We start from the raw sequence: 19,220 nt of genomic DNA on the forward strand, positions 1-19,220 counted from the left end.
ACATACTCTGTTTCCAGTAGATTTCCCTCTCTCCCGCACCCACATCACAAGGGACCACTAAAGCCCCCTCACTCTGGCCTTCACATCAAAAGTCCCTGTCAGTCCTTTAAAATGTGCCTCTGTGGGTGAGAGGGAAAAAAGACCCTATAGTTATAATGACACAGAGATGCGGACTTTTAAGTGATGCAGTTTAGCTGTGCTTTGCAGACAAATACCAGCAATGCAGCAATCAGAGATAATGTGAGATTTTGCTTTCTGCTTCTAGCAAAAGTATGTGGCAGCTTGCAAGATAAGCAGCAAAACAGCCAGTTTCCGTTTGGAGTAGAAATGATGGTGGATCTAGCATGGATTGTTGTTGTTTTTTCCGGCACACTGCTTTGTGTGTTAAAAAATTGTCAGTGATCTCATCTTCTAAAATAGTAGACCCAAATGAATAGGCATATTATGCCAACTGAGTCCATATAAACGGTCTGGGTAATGCAATCAGGGGAGCATTATTATTCCTTGTCTAAACCCTTCAGGCCCATGGAAAAATAAATGCTAATCTGACGCATATTTAGGGAATACATTATGTGGCAAAGAAAATGAAGACCTTTTTGTTAATTGGAATATATACTTACAGAAAATGTATCACTGAATTTAATGTTATATGTCACTTAGTTTTTAATTATTTTTACTATTTTTAAATGAAATAGGCGTGTATTTTATTAAATATTTTGGGGTGAGGAAATTTTGTAAAACCATTGGTCCCCAAATGTGTACTTACATAGCATACCAATCCACAGCGAGGAGCCAGAATGATTTATCGCATTCGTAATAGAGGTAGTGAGGTTTTATGGATTGGGGGTCAGGATATTTTTGGAAGACTGATAGCTTTTGGTTCCATCGCTGCTTGCTTACTGATTCAACTTTCTGCTTCTATTCGTCTACCTACAAAGTGGGTATACGACGCTAAATCAAGCAGAGTTCTAAAATTTCAACACCTGGAAACCTGAGACTTCTGAATTGAAAAGTGTTTCTCACAAGGTAGGAAAGAGATTCGGTGAGTCTTTTCACGTGTTTAAAAAGTATACCTGGAGCACCTTACAAAGGGAGGCGTGTGAAGGGGAGCTGGGGGTGGGGCGGGGCACTTGGAAGCCACCAGGCCGCTCTACCGGAGGATGCGGCCGCCTGGGCGTGGTCTGGGCAGCACACCAGCGCAGTTCCGTCTTTCCGAGGGTCGCTAAGCGCCGGCACCGACTCACCGGCACTGAGCGAGAAGACCTTCAGAAGACCTCGCGCTTCTCAGATCAGGACATCCGGGACACCCAAGAGCGGGCAGCGGGCCCCGCCCCGCTGGGAGGCGGAGCCCCGGAAGATCCCGTTGGCCCCGCCCCGCCCGGTCTCCCTGCGTGGCGCTCGGGCCGAGCTCGTCGCGGTGCGGAGGTTCGAGCCATGGCTGGGAGCGGCCGGAGCCTGCAAGCTCGGGCGCTGCTGCAGCAGTGCCTGCGCGCCCAGCTGCAAGTCCGCCCCGCGGAGGGCGACGCCGCGGCCCAGTGGGTGGAGGTAACGTGGCTCTGGCGCCGTGAGAGCGGTTCTGCCACCTTTTCTCGGTGACTCGACCCCCTCCCCAAGCGTCCCTTCCCCACGTGCTGTGTCCCCGCGCCCCTCGTCCTCATGGCGCTGCCCTCGTCTCTGCGTCCTGCGCCACCTTTGCCAGCACTTGCTTCCCTGAACTGGCAGTGTGCCCCTCCCCGCTGCGGAGGCGCACCTGGACCCTAACCTGCGCGCACCTTTTACCTTTGATTTAGTGCATTGTAAGCTTAACTGTCTCAGCCAGATCTCATGCTTCAAATAAGCCAAAGCCTTATCGCCCCTCTCGTTGTTGAGACTCCTCGTGGCCCCTGCAGATCTGAGTCGAGCTTACAAGCTGAAATTTACTGGTGTTTAGACGTGCTTAGTGTAAATCAAAAGATTTATCTTCCAAGGCTCTACTTCCCGGCAGGCAACGAAATCAACATACTCTTGAGCTTTCGCAAGAAAGTTTTCGTTTTCAAGAGACCTTTTCAAAATTTGACTGATTTCCATCAAAGCAGACACCTTTCTTTTTACAATAATGTTGCATTGTTATCAAACACATTTTCTCCCAAGAACTTTCAGCGTTTTCACCTGTATGGTTTCCTTCTGCTTGCACACTTGCCTCCGTCCCCAGCCCATGCAGAAGGAAATTTAATGTTTCTTACTTGCCCTTGACTTATTTTAGAGAAAGAGAAAAATTGGCTCATAATTAGAGACCTCTGGAGGGACTCAGAAACTTTACTGTCGGAGAATGTCAGTCATCTGCTGGATTTTAACACAGCTGTAACAGCTCATGACACAGTCCCGGGCACGGTGTTCAGTTCTAAGTCAGTCTGCTACCCTCTGCTGACTGTAAGCATACAACATTTCTGTATCTCTCCCCCTCTTTTTCAAAAATTTATTTCTCATCCCACCCCACTTTTCTGTAGTCCTGATTTCCATATTTTGAAATCCTTATTTTCCAGCTCTAAGTGGGTTTCAAGAAGTTCATGTGACAATTTCATTGTCTTTTCATTTTTCCGTTAACTTTTAAAGGCCCCTCATATTTGCTTTCCTTTCTAAAGAATTGTTCATTTTTAGAGTGGCCTCACTGGGTTCATTTCTCTGCCAGTGCACCTTAAGCAAGTGCAGCTACCACTGTGGAGGCTTGCATGTTACTATGATAAAGAACAAGTTTTAGCAGAGCTTTTAGACTAAGACAATAGGAAGAAAGGCCTGGCAATCTTGTGAAAAACAGCCAGAGGCGGGGGGGGGGGGGGGGGAAGGGAACAGCCTGTGGATTACAATGGTCCAGTCTTACCAGGGTACAAGTGATCAAAAATCAGTGATGAGGAGGGCGTAGGATGCCTGGTGGGGTTTGATCAAGTGCAGTATAGCCTAGAGAAATTACTGAAAGCCAAATGAAGGCCAAACATGATAGTGGAACAAGAAGAAAGGAAATAGAGGAAAGAACTAGGAGGCAAAGGACATTTATAGAGGTATAAATACAGGCATGTACATATGTAAATATGTGTTATGATGCGGACATAGATCTATGTACATGTATTTATATGTTAAGTATTAAGGGAGCAGATAGACATTGGGCCTCTACTCAAATACTCCTCCAATGCAAGAACACTTTGTTCTAATAACCTGGCACTCTGTGATCCCCTTCCTGACATGATCACTGAAGACAAAATGAGTGCATCAGCAAATGTGAAGAAAGCTGATGGTACCCCGCTATTAAAAGATATAGCATTTGGGGCCTTACAAGCGTGAAGTTAAATAAGTGGCCATCTAGATAGGAAGCAACAAAGCCCACATGGAAGAAGCACACCATCCTGTGTGATCTTGAGTGTTGCCAGGATCAGGTATCAGGCATCAGGAGACCCAAAATAAGCAATCATATGAATGCAAACAAAAAGAAAAGAGAATCAAAGTCCATCTGAGGACAATTGGACATCCCCTCACAGAAGGGTCACATGGAAGGGACAAGCCAGCCCAGGTATACTATAGCACTGACAAAACATACAACATTCCTCTAGTTCTTTAATGCTTACCCCCGCCCTCCCCCACCAACTATCATGTCGCCAGTGGGGGAAAAAATGGTCCAGTCTTGTGCATAATGTCTTCATAAGTGTGGGGCCAAGTAGGCAACAGCTAACAATCACAAAACCCTTGCTGTTGAGTTGATTTATACTCAGAGTTGACCCTATAAGATAGACCAGAGCTGCTCCATAGGGTTTCTGAATGTAAATATTTATAGTAGCGACAGCCTTATCTTTCATTCATGGTGGCAAGTGGTTGGAACCGCAGACCTTGTGGTAGGCAGCCCCAACACTTCACCCACTGTACCACCATGACTCCTTTAACAACCCCAACCGAGAAGTCATTTAGATCCCTATGCTGCTGCTCTGTTGTTCATGCCACATCTCCTTACACAAAGTCACAGATACTTGATACCAACCTTCTAAACCATCAGTTGGTGTTTATAAACTTAAAGCTATTTTTAAAGTAATTCCCTCCTGCTCCCACACATATGTCTAAGTTAAAGAGCTGACAAGTAATTAGATAATGAAAAGGTGTAAATTCTTTCAGTTTCTCAAGCATCCTCTTTCCTAATCTGTTAAAAAAAAGGGGGTTTGTTTTTAAACATTTTAATTGTTCAAGGATTTGAAAGGTTTTTTGTTTGTTTGTTTTTAATTTGAAAGGTATGAATTTGTTTTTAATTTGAAAGTTCTGAGTTTCATTCATGTAGATGTTTGTTGTCACTAACTAGTGATTTTCTTTTTGGGAAGTAAACAAAGTTGCCGTGAACTTTACTTGTACTTTCCTATGTACCAGAAGTGTTTCATTGTATAACGTTTATGCCAAAGGAAGCTACAGAAAGTCAACCTAAGATGGCAGCTTAGACACACCATTCTGTCCCCTAACAGCAAAGACCTGAGAAAACAAGTGACACAGGTACAAGTGACAATCCTGGAACCCCAGCATCAAAAGGAAGGACAGAAAATTAGATACAATGCTGATTAGAAGATAAACTAAACAAAAACCATAAATAAGAAGAGTTATGGATCAAAGGAATCCTGCCTGCTGGCCTGACATGTTGTGGCCATCGTGAGACAAAGTGAGCAGTGGCCCCCAGAGGAGGACCACAGGAAGGCAACTTTGCAGAATGCCCAGATATATCTGGTTCATGTCCTGCTCACCAGCTTGACTTCAGGGCTGTCTACACAGCTTCTTTGTCTCCTACTGGGCATTAACTACAGTTAAGACATGCAAGAGTTCCAGGGATCCTGGTGACCCCCAAGCAGGGAGGGAGCCAAGAACCAGAGACCGGGCCACTTACCAGCAGCAGCCCTGGCCATTAGCATGGTTGGCATACATGGCCTAGTAAATCCAGTGTCAGCAAGAAGCACCCCCCCTGCTCCCCCAGAAAACCAGACTTTGGGCATCCCTCCTCTTTGGACTGCAGCCTATGGAGCAAGACCTGTCACCCATGGCCAGTGATCAGAGGAACACACTCCTCCCCCACAGCCCAGCTCACTACCAACAATGTGTATCCACCCCACCTGCCACTCTACCCACTCAACAAGTGGTAGTGTATGCTCCTGCACCACGTGTCACCTTGCCCACCCAGCAAGCGCCGGTATGCACTCCCAAGACACCAGCAAGACAACCGGTGGTAGTGTGCACTCTCCTTGTACCTCCGCCCCACTGTGCTGCCCACATAGCAAGCAGCACCATTCTCCTGCACCAACAGACAAACTGCAGCACAAGCCGCACCACCACCTTGCCTGCCCAGTAATCAGTATACACTGTTTTAGGGTGCAAAAGAGTTCCCAAATCTCAAGTAGAAGGAGAACAGTAAGTCTTACAAAGACAAAGGTGCATCATCTGGATGAGGGAGTTCAGTAGCAGGGGATCATAATGATGTTCCAGGATTTACAGTCACACAGCCACTTACATAAGGCATGGAACAAAAAGGAAACTCATAAATCTACAATTGGTGGCAGATCAATACATCACAGTTAAAGGTGGGACTACAGAAGTGGCCATTGGGATTATAATTGGAACACATACATTCTGTTAAAAGAATTTACAGCATGGGTCCAGAACCTTGTGACCAAGGCAGTCAGGGCATGCATGACTCATGACTATGTGACCTCCAGTTGGGTGGTTTCCTTTAAGGACACACCCAGTCAAGCCCCTAAGGGAGACTGCCCCTTCTCGGGCTCGCTGGAGAGGCATAAGCATCATCCACTTTCCATTGCACTCTGCCTTGAGGGCAAGACATGCAACAGGAATTCAGTGGAGGCTTAATCCCAAGGGGGTTCTATAAAGAGATTTGGGGCTTTCACTGTCACCCATGTTGTTAGTTGTTGTTAGGTGCCATTGAGTCCTTAGCAACTCAGTGCACAACAGAATGAAACACTGCCCAAACCTGTGCCATCTTCACAATTGTTCTTATATTTGAGCCCGTTGTTGGCAGCCACTGTGTCAGTCCATCTTGCCGAGGGCCTTCCTCTTTCTCACTGCCTCTCTACTTTATCAAGCATGATGTCCTCTAGGGACTGGTCTCTCCTGACAATATGTCCAAAGCATGTGAGATGAAGTCTCACCCTTCTTGTCTCTCAGGAGCATCTGGCTATACTTATTATTCACGACAGATTTGTTGGTTCTTTTGGCAGTCCATAGTACTTTGGGCATTCTTTGCCTGCACCACAATTCAAATGCATTGATTCTTCTTCAGTTTTCCTTATTCAGTGTCCAACTTTCACATGCATATGACGCTATTGAAAATACCCTGGCTTGGGCTGGATGCACGTTAGTCCTCAGAGCAGCCTCTGCTTGTCAGCCCTTTAAAGAGGTCTGGTGCTGCAGATTTTCTAAAGTCTGTGTGTCAGTTGATCTTGACTACTGTTTACATGAACATTGATTGTGGCTCCTTGTGAGACAAAACCCTTAAAAACTTCAAACTTTTCTCCATTTTTTTCTTTTTTTATTTACAGTTTTATTGGCACATAATCCACATGTATCATATGATTCAATAATTCAGTCCTATCAAGACATTTCTCCATAAAAATGGAGATAAACACAATGATAAATTGTGTTACCTATTACTCCAGCTGTTAGAATTTTGGTCATCGTTACACTGAGTTGTAATCTATACTGAAGGCTGAAATCCTTGATCTTCATTAGTACATGCTTCGAGTCCTCCTCACTTTCAGCAAGCAAGGTTGTGCCATCTGCATATTGAAAGTTGTCCATAAGCCTCCATTCATAGCCTTTTGCAAACCAGAAGTTCAGAAATTAAGCTCTAATATAGCCCTCACCCTCTTAATAGTGATAAATGTTCCCATGCTGCCAGACCAGTTATCAGTAGACCATGCCTGTTCCATCCTCCCAGGTAAAACAACAAAATCAGGACAAAGCAAACATCACTGGATTGAGCCAATTTAGACTCATGACAACTCCACAGGACAGAATAGTACTATACTACCCCTGTGATTCCCAGACTGTAACTTTACATGATGAGAAAGCCTCGTCCTTCTCCTGTAGAGCATCGAACTGTAGTCTGTACTCCTGGAGTCTCGAACTGCTGACTTTGTGGATAGCAGCCCAACAAGTAACCCACTACTCTATCAGGGCTCTCTAAACAAACATACAATTAATAAATAAATAAATAAAATCACACTTTAATGCTTTGAAGACAAAATACATAACAAATCCCATGAAATAGCAGCAACAAAGGATAAGGCAGCTCAAGCACACTGACCAAAAGGAAAAATCAAGAACTTTTCTGAGGAGCAGTGATAATACAATTTACCTGAGAAGGGACTCAAAGGATTTATATTTAGGATCCTCAGTGAGATCTGGAAAAACAGGAACAAAATGACAGGCCCAATAGGTAATTAGAAACCATACAAGAAGTAGGATTTAGAATATTAGTAAAGAAACATCAGAAATACATAAAACAGTGATAATACATAGAGGCAGAATTGAATCAATAGAAGAAAGAATCAGTTAACTAGAGGGGGAAAGCTCTTATTACTAATTTGAGAAGCAGAAAAAGAATGAAGAAAACCTAAGAGCTATGTAAGGAGTCCTGGTAGTGCAGCAGTTAAAGCACTCAACTGCTAATTTGAAGATCAGTAGTTTGAGCCCATCAATCACGCCACAGGAGAAGGATGCTTCTATAAAGATTTACAGGCTTGAAAACCCTGTGAGGCAGTTCCACTCTGTCTTACATTGGTACTGCATGACAAATAACTGAAGATAGTAGATTTTATGTGCAGGACCACCACAAAGAATAATTCACCTTTAATAAAAATTCAGGAAAAAGAAAATGAAAAAATAACAGAACAGATTTTGAAGAGGAAAGACCAGAAGGTTTCCATCCAAGAAAATAATAACCCTATACAGCATAGACCCCAAAAGAAACTCAGCAAGTCATCTCAATCAAATTTTCCCAAACTAAAGAATTCTGAAAACAAAACAAAAAATCATGAATACTGAAATTTCACTTTCAAAGGGATACCAATAAGACTAAGTCCTTATTTATTGTCTGAAGCCATGCAGACGAGATGGTAATGGGATGACATAAATAAAATCCTAAAAAGAAAAGAATTGCCAACCAAGAATCATACTCAGCAGGATTGTCCTTCAGAAACAAGAGTGAAATGAAGACATTCCCAGATGTGCAGAAATCAAGGGAACTTGTAAAAACCAAACCAACCTTATAAAAAATATTATAAGGAATCTTTTGGTTTGACATCCAACAATATCTAGATAAAAATTGTGCAAAAGTGAAATTAAGTCACAATACTGACTACAGGGAACCAGAAGGTTAAGCTGTAAGCCATGACAGCTTTAGAACAAAAAGTGGGAGTTCACAGTGCTGTTACAGAATTTTCACATGGAGATGAAAGTCAAGATGATTTCAGTATACAACAGACTTTTATATTTTATTTTTTCAGACTATTTTAAATTTAAGAGGACTAAAGTAAACTTCAGGTAACCAAAAAGAAAATTCATAAAAAACTCACCAAAATGAAGAAAATTTTAAAAAGACTTAGTAAGCACAGCAGCAATAATTTATAAGAAATGAAAATCCATATAAAAATTCACAGAAACATGAGGGAGGGGGGAAAAGGGAGGGAGGGGAAAAAAAAAAGAGGACCTGATGCAAGGGGCTTAAGTGAAGAGCAAATGCTTTGAGAATGATTGGGGCAGGGAATGTATGGATGTGCTTTATACAATTGATGTATGTATATGTATGGATCGTGATAAGAGTTGTATGAGTCCCTAATAAAATGTAAAAAAAGAAAAGAGGAGAAAAAAATGATTAGGGCAAAGACTGTACAGATGTGCTTTATACAATTGATGTATGTATATGTATGAACTGTGATAAGAATTGTATGAGCCCCAATAAATTGTTAAAAAAAGAAAATAATTAGGGCAAAGAATGTACAGATGTGCTTTATACAATTGATGTATGTATATGTATGGATTGTGATAAGAGTTGTATGAGCCCCTAATAAAATGTAAAAAAAAAAAAAGAAAAGAAAGTGATTAGGGAAAAAAAAAATTCACAGAAAATTAAGAGGAATGAATTAACACTATTAAAAGTATAACAAAATGACAGCAACGCATTCATATTTACCACTAATCACACTGAGTAGTGAGTTAAATGTATCAGTCAAGACCATGAGTTTCATAATAGATTGAGGGCATAAAAAAATAGAATATGGCCGATCTCTATGTTCCCTACCTAGAGAAGCACTTTAGATGCAAAAGCATAAATAAGATAAAAATCAAAGAACATATATATATATATATATATCCAACAGGCTACAAGGAAAGTGATTTTTATTTGCAGAGAGGGAACTGTAGGTCTTAACTTAAGATCCATTATTGAGATAAGCTAGATGAAAATACCTTAATCAGGAGATAGTGTGGGTGAGTACAAGAGCGGGTGTCTATTTCTACAAATAATTAGGTTCTCAATCCTGACATTGTAAACACCCGCGTATCAGTAAACTAAGAATTTGGCTCTTGCTGAAACCTGGCCGGTGACAGGGCCTGTGACGGTGGTGAAAATATTCATATCACTCAGCTTCTCGTTATTCCTCCTGCCCACAGGAAGCCCTTGCCTGCAGGCCCAGAAGCCCAATTATCCATTTTGGAAATTACTTCTTTCCCAGGTAAATCCTATGTGAGTGCAGAGCTGCATTTACATATACATATAAAAACGTTTGTATAACATAGAGCTTGGGCGATACAGCTGAATGCTAATGCACACCACAGACAAACTGAGCCCCTTTCATATACGAAACAGTATGACAAGTGCCATGAGAGGTAAAATGTGAAATAAACCATGCTTATGCCCTTAAATTTATACATACTCATTTAATAAACACTATGTACCAAGCACTCTTTTAAGCATGTTATAAATAGTAGCTTATATAATCTTCATAATAGTTCTTGAAACCAACAAGGTTAATATGCATAATCAAAAATGTGACCAGAATAAAAATCATGTATCAAGTGTCCTCCATACAATTATGAGCATTGTACTGAGTAAGTAGAGTAGTCTTTCTTAATAGGCACATTATCTCATAACCAAAGAACCTTGTGATAGAACTTTATATCATAAATGGAATTTTCAAGCCCCAGTTGTTCAAAGGGCTATATGGTATAGGGGGTATGCTTGAACTGCTAACTACAAGGTCAGCAGTTCGAACTCACTGTGCTAAGGGTATCAGAAACCCAAAGGGAAAGTTCTACCCTGTCCTACAGAGTCCAAGTCAAAATCAATTCAGTGGCAGTACATTTGTTGGGGTTTTTTTAATCACTTTATTTAAAGCATTGACAACTGTAATAAAATGGACAGTTTCCTAAAGCTTACTGAAATAGAATTAGGCCCTTAGTGTCATTATATCAGAGTAAATGGATTAGAGGAGAATAAACAATGATGATGTCAGGAGACATTATTCACATTACTGCTTATCCATCAGCCATATCTGGTATAATGTGATTTCAATTGATATAGAACAAGCCAATTATTTCTAAATGTTACTTGTAAGGAAAAGGCTGATTTGTTTTGACTATAAATAAGACGATTTAAGACATAGATTGTGGTCTTCTCTCCCTTGGCGAGATTTAAATCTTAACTTTTGAAAGAAATAACAGGTGATTGGGACCTAAAAAAAGGTATTTTTCCCCCATTAATTACATCAGTCTGTTGTAAAAATGATCTCCCTGTGTGTTTAACCTCTATGCCTGCAACTTTTGTAAAATTATGTTTATTCAACTCAGTATCTCCAAGTAGAAGTATCTTTTTAATCTGAGTTCACCGTTGTTATTTCTCATAGGTTCAGAAGGGGTTAGTGGTCTACGTGTGCTTTTTCAAGGGAGCTGATAAAGAACTTCTTCCCAAAATGGGTACGTATTTGATGTTCCTTTGTGACTAAGGATGAACTGCTATTAACAGGAGAACCGGAGGAACAAAAGGCATGATCTTAACTTTTACCGGCATATACAAAGTTATAATTATGTAACTCTGTCTGTTATGATTCGTTTTAGCTTGAGTTTCCTACCTAATCCAAAATAAAAAGTAAGCAAGTATGGGGGAATTCTTTTTTAAAACATCCTGCAGTGTTTCATATGGCTTACAGATTGGCACCCACCCACAGTACGCTTTGAGGCTCAGCCAAGGTTACATATAGTTACTGGATACAGGGTGGCCACTAGGGAGAAACAGATGCTATATTTCTTATTTTAGTGTTCTTTGTTCCTCAGAGTCCTTGGCTGGGCCACAAACTGCCAGCAACACTCTGTCAAAGGTGGAAGGGTGGTTCCATCAAATCCAGACATCCCAGGCTGACATCGTTACTGTGAAAGAATTCACACTCTTTTGACACTCCTGGATAGGAAGCGTGTGTAAACAGAACGGTCTAGTCCTTGAAGCAATATCCGTATCATCAAGAGCACACTTCCAAAAGCGACACCAGTGTTAGGCTGCTCTGAAAAAAAGATGTATCTGCCTGTAAACTTCCAATACGCTGAACAGCCTGTGACAGTGCATATTCCTGGTGCTAATCAAAACAGTTTCAGAAATACCACATCAAATGGCATGCTGTCTCAGAGCATAGCAATTACCGTACATACTCGTGTATAAACCGAGTTTTACAGCTTGTTTTTATATACAGTTTTTGTGGTAAAATTAGGTGCCCCAGCTGATATTTGGGTATACTCAATTATATACGGTATATGAAAAGAAAAAAGGCCCTAAATAATGGGACTGTTCCAAAGACTGGCGACAAATTATGTTTTGTTAGGAAAGGACAGCATCTGTAGTTGAATTAGCAAAAAATAAAAATTACACAAATGGGTAGTTGAAGGAAACATTTACTTACAAGTAGTGAAACACAAGGGATCCGTCCAAGCTTAACCTCCCATGCATTTAATTCATACCTTTAATTCCACAAGCCTTTAATTCATTGTCTCATTTTAATTCTGTTTACTGATGGCGTATTTATTCTGCATGCTGATAATGAATTTTCCATTATAACCAGCAGAGGGAGGCATGTGGAAGTTTAACAAGTCTCCCTTACCTTCCGGCAGTTTTCTACACTGATCCCTTCTGGTCTGTTACTTGCCTGCGGTTTTGATTTGTATCGCCATGTGGTGCTCAACAAGCTCATTAGTTCCTGGTTGCTGTTAAACACCATCCACTTGGTTCCGACTCATAGCATCCCCGTGCACAATGTAACTAAAGGCTGCCCACTCCGACACCCGCTGTACAATTGTTGCCGAGTGACAGGCACTGTGGCCGTCCATCTTGCTTCGGGTCTTCCTTTGTGACGACCCTCTATTATGTCCCTCCAGACGGAACGCTCCTGATAGCATGTCAAAGCCCTTGAACTTGAGTCAAAGCTTCCCTATCCTTTTTCTAATCTCAGGAGTATTCGGGCTATACTTTGTCCAAGAGAGAATATTCATTGTGTTTGCAGTCCATGGTATAGTTTCTTAGAAGTAATGGGCTGGTTACATCGTAATGTCCTAGTTGTAATGGAGAAAATTTGGAGGTGTTTAAAAATAGATTACAGTAAAGTAAAATTGGATAGTGTTTGATGCATAAGTTAGAAATTCACTTGACTGCTCACTTTCGAAGCTTTTTAACCAGGTCAATTGCCTGGCTCCTGATTTTAGTCAGGAGTGTGAGGTTGTATAGTCTGTTTCACCATTTGTCTATTTAATTACTCAATTCTTTACAAGCAGAAGTAATTTAAAGTTTTATAGAAGTAGGGAGATTCTTTTTTTTTCTTTTTTTATGTTCTTGTTAACTTTTTTATTTTGATCACTATATTTGTTTTTTTAATCATTTTATTAGGGGCTCATAAAACTCTTATCACAATCCAGACATACATCAATTGTGTAAAGCACATTTGTACATTCATTGCCCTCATCATTCTCAAAACATTTGCTTTCCACTTAAATCCCTGGCATCAGCTCCTCATTTTTTCCCTCCCTCCGCACTCCCGCCTCCCTCATGAGCCCTTGATTATTTATAAATTGTTATTTTGTCATATCTTGCCCTGTCTGACATCTCTCTTTACCCACTTTTCTGTTGTCAGTCCCCCATGGAGGAGGTCACATGTAGATCCTTATAGTCTGTTTCCTCTTTCCAACCTACCCCCCCAGTGTCGCCACTCACACCACTGGTCCTGTTCTAGTGTTTCCAGTTCCTATCTGTACCAGTGTACATTCACTGGTCTAGCCATACTTGCAAGGTAGAATTGGGATCATGATAGTGGGGAGGGGGGGAATTTAGGAGGTAGAAGAAAGTTGTATTTTTCATCGTTGCTACATTGCACCCTGTCTGGCTCGTCTCCTCCCCGAGACCCTTCTCTCAGGGGATGTCCAGTGGTCTACAAATGGACTTTGCGTCTCCACTCCACACTCCCCGCCCCCCCATTCACTATGGTAAAATTTTTTGTTCTGATGATACCTGATCCCTGTTACCTTCAAGCCTTTACGACCCCAGACTCTATATCTTTTGATAGCCGGGCACCATTAGCTTTCTTTGCCACCTTTGCTTATGCCCCCATTTGTCTTCCGCTATCGTATCAGGGAGGTAAGCACACAATGATATGATTTTTTGTTCTTTGATGCCTGATAACTGATCCCTTTGGCACCTAATGGTCTCACAGGCTGGTGTGCTTCTTCCATGTGGCCTTTGTTGCTTCTGTGCTAGATGGCTGCTTATTTACCTTCAAGCCTTTAAGACCCCAGATGCTATCTCTTTTGATAGCCAGGCACCATCATCTTTCTTCATCACATTTGCCTATTCACCCGCTTTGTCTTCAGTGATTGTGTGGGGAAAGTGAGCATTATAGAATGCCAATTTAATAGAAGAAAGTATTCTTGCATTGAGGAAGTACTTGAGTGGAGGCCCAATATCTTTCTGCTACCTTAATACTAAACCAATGAATATAAGCACATAGACCTATTTCCCCATCCTCATATATAAATATATTTGCATATGTACATGTTTTTATTTAAACCTTTATAAATGCCCTTTCTCTCCCAGCTCTTTCCTCTATTTCCTTTGACTTACCTCCTGTCCCATTATCATGCTCAGTCCCCACCAGGGTTTCAGCAATTCCTCTTGGTTACATTACCCTTGATCACACCCTACCAAGCCCCCAACACCCTCCTTACCACCGATTTGGATCACTTGTTCCCTTGTCCCTGCGTTTGTTAACACATTTACCTTTCCCTCCACCTCCCCTTCTCCCATGTCCTCCCAGAACTGTCGGTCCCGTTGTTTTCTCCTCCAGATTGTTCATCCATCCTATCTTATTTAGACAGACCTACAGAGATAATAACATGCACACAAACAAGACAGAGCAAAACCAGGCAACAATATACAGCAAAACAACAACAACAAACCACTGATAAAAAAACAAAACACAGCAAGAAAGAAAAGCTTGTAGTTAGTTCAAGGATTGTTTGTTGGCCATTAGGAATGTTTTTCCAGTCCAGTCTGTTGGGGTACCATGCCCTGGCCTGAAAGTCCACCTTCAGCATTTCCTGGGGACCTCGCCACTCCATTCTCTTGCTGTTCTGTTGCACCCCCTTAGTGTTTTGCCTCGGTGTGGCAGGATCAGGTCGGGTGCAATTCCCACACTGTATCTCCAGTGCCGTCCCCCACAGGTCCATGGGTTAGTGAAGGGCGTCACGTCTCATAGTGGGGCTGCCCATGTGGTCCTCTCTGTGAACTGGCTGCTCTAATTGGGAACATCATCCTCAAGGCCTAGTGGGCCAGGATGTGCTCCATTCTCTCCTCTTCCCCCTTCATCTGCTCCCTTGTGCTCCAATCAGATATGTCCCTCTCCCAGAGCTGCAGATGCAGTGCTGTCCTCTGAAATAAATTCTTCTGCGGGAAGGGGCAGGTGTCCTTGTAGTAGTTGGGATTGGGGCCGAACCCCCAGAGAAAGTAGGGAGATTCTAAGGCTATTTATATTCAATATCTCTTCTGTATATTCTCTCAAAAATGGTAATTGTTGAGATAATAAATATTTTCAGTGTTTATCCACACATACATTTTTATGCAAAATGTGTGGATAAATTTTGAGACTTCTCATTGGTTAAACCAAAAAAAATACCTGACTTCCATGAAGTTGATGCTGCATCACAGCAACCCACAAAAACTGCCTCTGAATTTCCAAAACTCTACACTTTAACGGGAGTTGACAGTCTCTTTCTCCTACAGGTGGGTTGGTGGGTTCAAACTGCTCACCTTGCAGATAGCAGCGCAGTGCAAAACTATTATGCCACCAGGGATAATTTTATTAAATGTTATAAAAATAATCATCACTGTTTTCATGAATGGTGAAGAGAGTGCTGTTAGCTATGTTTTAATTTTTCAGTACTAACAATGAATTTATCATGATTCTTGCTTACGCTTTTACCCTTTACCATACAAATATTATTATTAGATGATTTTTAGGTCATATTTGTAAAATGATTAGTCCATGTTAACAAGTGTCTTTGAGGTTATGGTTGCAAAGTTAATTGGCTTATATTGGGATCTGACCTGTAACCAGGCAACTGAGTTTAAAATAATACATTAAACATCTTATTTACTGTTCTTTCTTACAAAGCTGAGTTGGTAATTAGGAAGATCTCTCATAGGCTTCTCAAGTGGGCTATTCTTAATGAAAAATAAAAATGGAACCAGAAGGGTGAGTCTTCTCATGTCTTCCAGGGACGCAACAATTTGAGGTCTCAGTATACAAATAATTCTTTCCCAGTATACAAATTCTGGGTGAATTTGCTGTTACCCAAAACCAAATCAACTGCTCGGGTTGATTCTGACTCATAACAACCTAGTGTTTCTGAAGCTATGAACTTTACTGACGCAAATAGCCTCCTGGGTCTCCAACATAACCACTGGTATGTGGCAGCACATACCGAACAGCACCATCAGGGTCGGCCATGTCCAATTAAAAGCACCCTGCCACTTTCTAGACAAAACTTGCGTTACCTTTTGCTTAGGTCATTTGGCTTAGTGGAACAGTTTTTAAAATCGATAAGTACATACCTACAAGAAATGTTTTTTAAACAATTAACTATATGAGACCAAATGATTAATGTTTACCCAAAATCAAAGGCAAGAAGGCCAGGAGGGCGGGGACACGGGATGGAGCGAGGGAGGGAGGAAACGGAGTGCTGACACATTGCAGTGATTGTAACTACTACATCACAGAAACATTTGTGTGTGAATTGTTAAAGAGGGATGCAGTTTGCCGTGTAAACTTTCAGCTAAAGCATAATAGGTTTTTTGTAGTTAGTTCAAGGATCGTTTGTTGGCATAAAAGATTTTTAAAACTCAGTGTAGACTTTGGGTAAGAAGCATGAACAGAGAGACATATAAACATGAGATTTTTGAACTAAAAGATGAATGATTTTCTTGATGCTTGGTTTTCACTTCCTCTTGTTTTATTTTCTTCCCACTCAGTTAATACACTGCTAAACGTGAAATTAAGTGAGACAGAAAATGGTAAGCGTGTCTCTATCTTGGATCTTCCTGGCAACATTCTTATCGTTCCTCAAGCCACTCTGGGAGGGAAAGTGAAAGGAAGAAACATGCAGTATCACGCTAACTCTGGAAAAGAAGAGGGGCTAGAACTGTATTCCCAGTTTGTGACTCTGTGTGAACAAGAGCTAGCTGCAAACAGCAAGTGTGCAGAAGCTGGGGTCGTGGTGGAACACGGCACTTACGGAAACAAGCAGGTGTTGAAGCTGGATACAGATGGACCATACACACACCTCATTGAATTTTGAACCATTGAAGTTGGTTTTTTGCAACTGTTTTCTGGAATATAATTGTCTACACTGTTACCAGATATTCTTCCCTTTATCTTGAACACAGCAATTTTTTATATTTTGCAGCATTTAAAAATTTTTTTAAATTTTGCAGCATTTTTACATAAAACATTTGGGTCTCACCTATAACTGCAATCTGCTAATTGGGTGAGCTTGCTAGGTCACCCAAACTGTGAACCTTAGTGATCGTTCATCCTTTTCTCCTTCCATTCAGAATTTAGGAAAATGTCCTATTCATTCCATAGGCATTATGAATATGCTCTTTGGGAATTACATTTGAAAAATGACATACTTTTGAAGTATTTTTTAGAGCTTTGTGTAGTCAAGAAAATATCATTTGTTATACCCTAAAAGTTAATTAGCATGTGAAAAAAGTAGCATGTTAAAATCAGATAAACTCCAATAAAAACTGACCATAACTTTGTAAGTTTTGTTTCAGTATTTTAGTTTTCTATATTTGTCACGAAATATGTCATTAATATTTTGAATTATAGAAATATTGATCATTATAATATTTGTTTTTAATAGATTTATTGGCACTTCATATATCAAACAATTCAATAGTTCAATCACATCAAGAATAGTTGTACAATCATTACCACAATCAATTTTAGACATTTAATTGTTATAAAATATACACAACAAAACATTCCCCAAATCAACAACTTCTACATGTATGATTGCCATCGATTATATTCCTCATGTTATACAACCATTATACCACCACCATTAAAATAAATTCAGTGCCCCACAAGCCAAATCTTTTCTTCCTTCGCCTATGGTAACCAAAGGTCAAGTTCTCTCTTTTGGAAAAAAAAAAATTTTATTGGGGGCTCGTACAACTGTTATCACAATCCACACATACAACATTTGTGTCAAGCATATTTATACATTTGTTGCCGTCATCATTCTCAAAACATTTGCTTTCTACATGAGCCCTTGGTATTGGCTTTTCATTTTTCCCCTCCCTTCCCATCCCTCCCTCTTGAACCCTTGATAATTTATAAATTATTATTATTTTGTCATGTCTTACACTGTCCGACATCTCCCTTCACCCACTTTTCTGTTGTCTGTCCCCCAGGGAGGAGGTTATATGTAGATCCTTGTAATCGGTTCCCCCTTTCTACCCCACCTTCCCTCCACCCTCCCAGTATCACCACTCTCAACACTGATCCTGAAGGGATCATCCGTCCTGGATTCCCTGTGTTTCCAGTTCCTTTATGTACATCCTCTGGTGTAGCGAGATTTTAAGGTAGAATTGGGATCATGATAGTGGGTGGGGAGGAAGCATTTATGAACTAGAGGAAAGTTTTATGTCTCATCGTTGCTACACTGCACCTTGACTGACTTGTCTTCACGCAACCCTTCTGTAACGGGATGTCCAGTTGCCTACAGATGGGCTTTGGGACCCCGTTCTGCGCTCCCCCTCTTTCACAATGATATGATTTTTTTCTTTGACTCACTTTTTTCCCCAGTAGTTTTCTATATTATATTTCTATAGTTAAATTGCTTTTTAAAGTTACATATACACATTATCACAACCAGTTCTAATGCTCCCTAATTCAATGTTTGCTCTCCAATCCCCTTCACCCTCTTTACCCCCTCCCCATCCTGATACACCATTGCATCAATTATTGTCTCTATGCATCCACTAATAAGAAAAATGAAAACCAAGAAAAAGATAAAAATAGAGTAATAAAGGAAAGACCACCAATATATTAAGAGCCAGAAAAGAGATTTCTGTCATGGAACCATCAAGAAATAGTTGAGCCTACACCTCCCTGACACTATCACTGAAGACACATGTGCATAAGCAAATGTGAAGAAAGCTGATGGTACCAGGCTATCAAAAGATATAGCATCTGGAGTCTTGTTTTTTCTTTACCTCCTCTACATCTTCAAATTGCTGTCCTCTCATGTCCCTCTTCACTCATGGAAAGAAAAAGTGTGTGGAGCAAAGCCAGGTGAGTAAGGTGCGTGAGGCATGAGAGGTATGTGGGGTTTTTTTTTGCCAAAAACTGGCGCACTGAGATGGCTGCATGAGCAGGTCCATTGTCATGGTAGCAAAACCAGTTCCCCATCAGCCACAAATCAGATCCCTATTTTTTTTAAAGATAGTTTTTTGGGGGGCTCTTACAGCTCTTGTAACAACCCATACATCAATTATGTCAAGCATATTTGTACATATGTTGCCATCATTATTTTCTAAACATTTATATTCTATTATTTGAGCCCTTGGTATCAGTGCCTCATTTTACCCTCTTTCCCCCACACCCACTCTCATG

General features: G+C 40.9%; 1 protein-coding gene across 1 annotated transcript; it reads left to right on the plus strand.

Moving 5' to 3' along the window:
* The first annotated feature begins 1,373 nt into the window (after window positions 1-1,373).
* On the plus strand, window positions 1,374-17,369 carry DTD2 (D-aminoacyl-tRNA deacylase 2). The gene is made up of 3 exons (XM_075530730.1): window positions 1,374-1,545; window positions 10,914-10,983; window positions 16,568-17,369. The coding sequence occupies exons 1-3, from the start codon at window positions 1,435-1,437 to the stop codon at window positions 16,891-16,893; spliced, it is 507 nt and encodes a 168-aa protein (XP_075386845.1). The 5' UTR covers window positions 1,374-1,434; the 3' UTR covers window positions 16,894-17,369.
* The last annotated feature ends 1,851 nt before the right edge of the window (window positions 17,370-19,220 follow it).

The sequence above is a fragment of the Tenrec ecaudatus genome, chromosome 14, assembly GCF_050624435.1.
Source record: "Tenrec ecaudatus isolate mTenEca1 chromosome 14, mTenEca1.hap1, whole genome shotgun sequence".
Taxonomy (NCBI): domain Eukaryota; kingdom Metazoa; phylum Chordata; class Mammalia; order Afrosoricida; family Tenrecidae; genus Tenrec; species Tenrec ecaudatus.

Bases quoted from the DNA above. Each gene is read 5' to 3' on its own strand.
- DTD2 (XM_075530730.1), top strand. From the start codon at position 1,435: ATGGCTGGGAGCGGCCGGAGCCTGCAAGCTCGGGCGCTGCTGCAGCAG. The intron at 1,546-10,913 runs GTAACGTGGCTC...TATTTCTCATAG, and splicing joins CCGCGGCCCAGTGGGTGGAG to GTTCAGAAGGGGTTAGTGGT. The intron at 10,984-16,567 runs GTACGTATTTGA...CTTCCCACTCAG, and splicing joins AGAACTTCTTCCCAAAATGG to TTAATACACTGCTAAACGTG.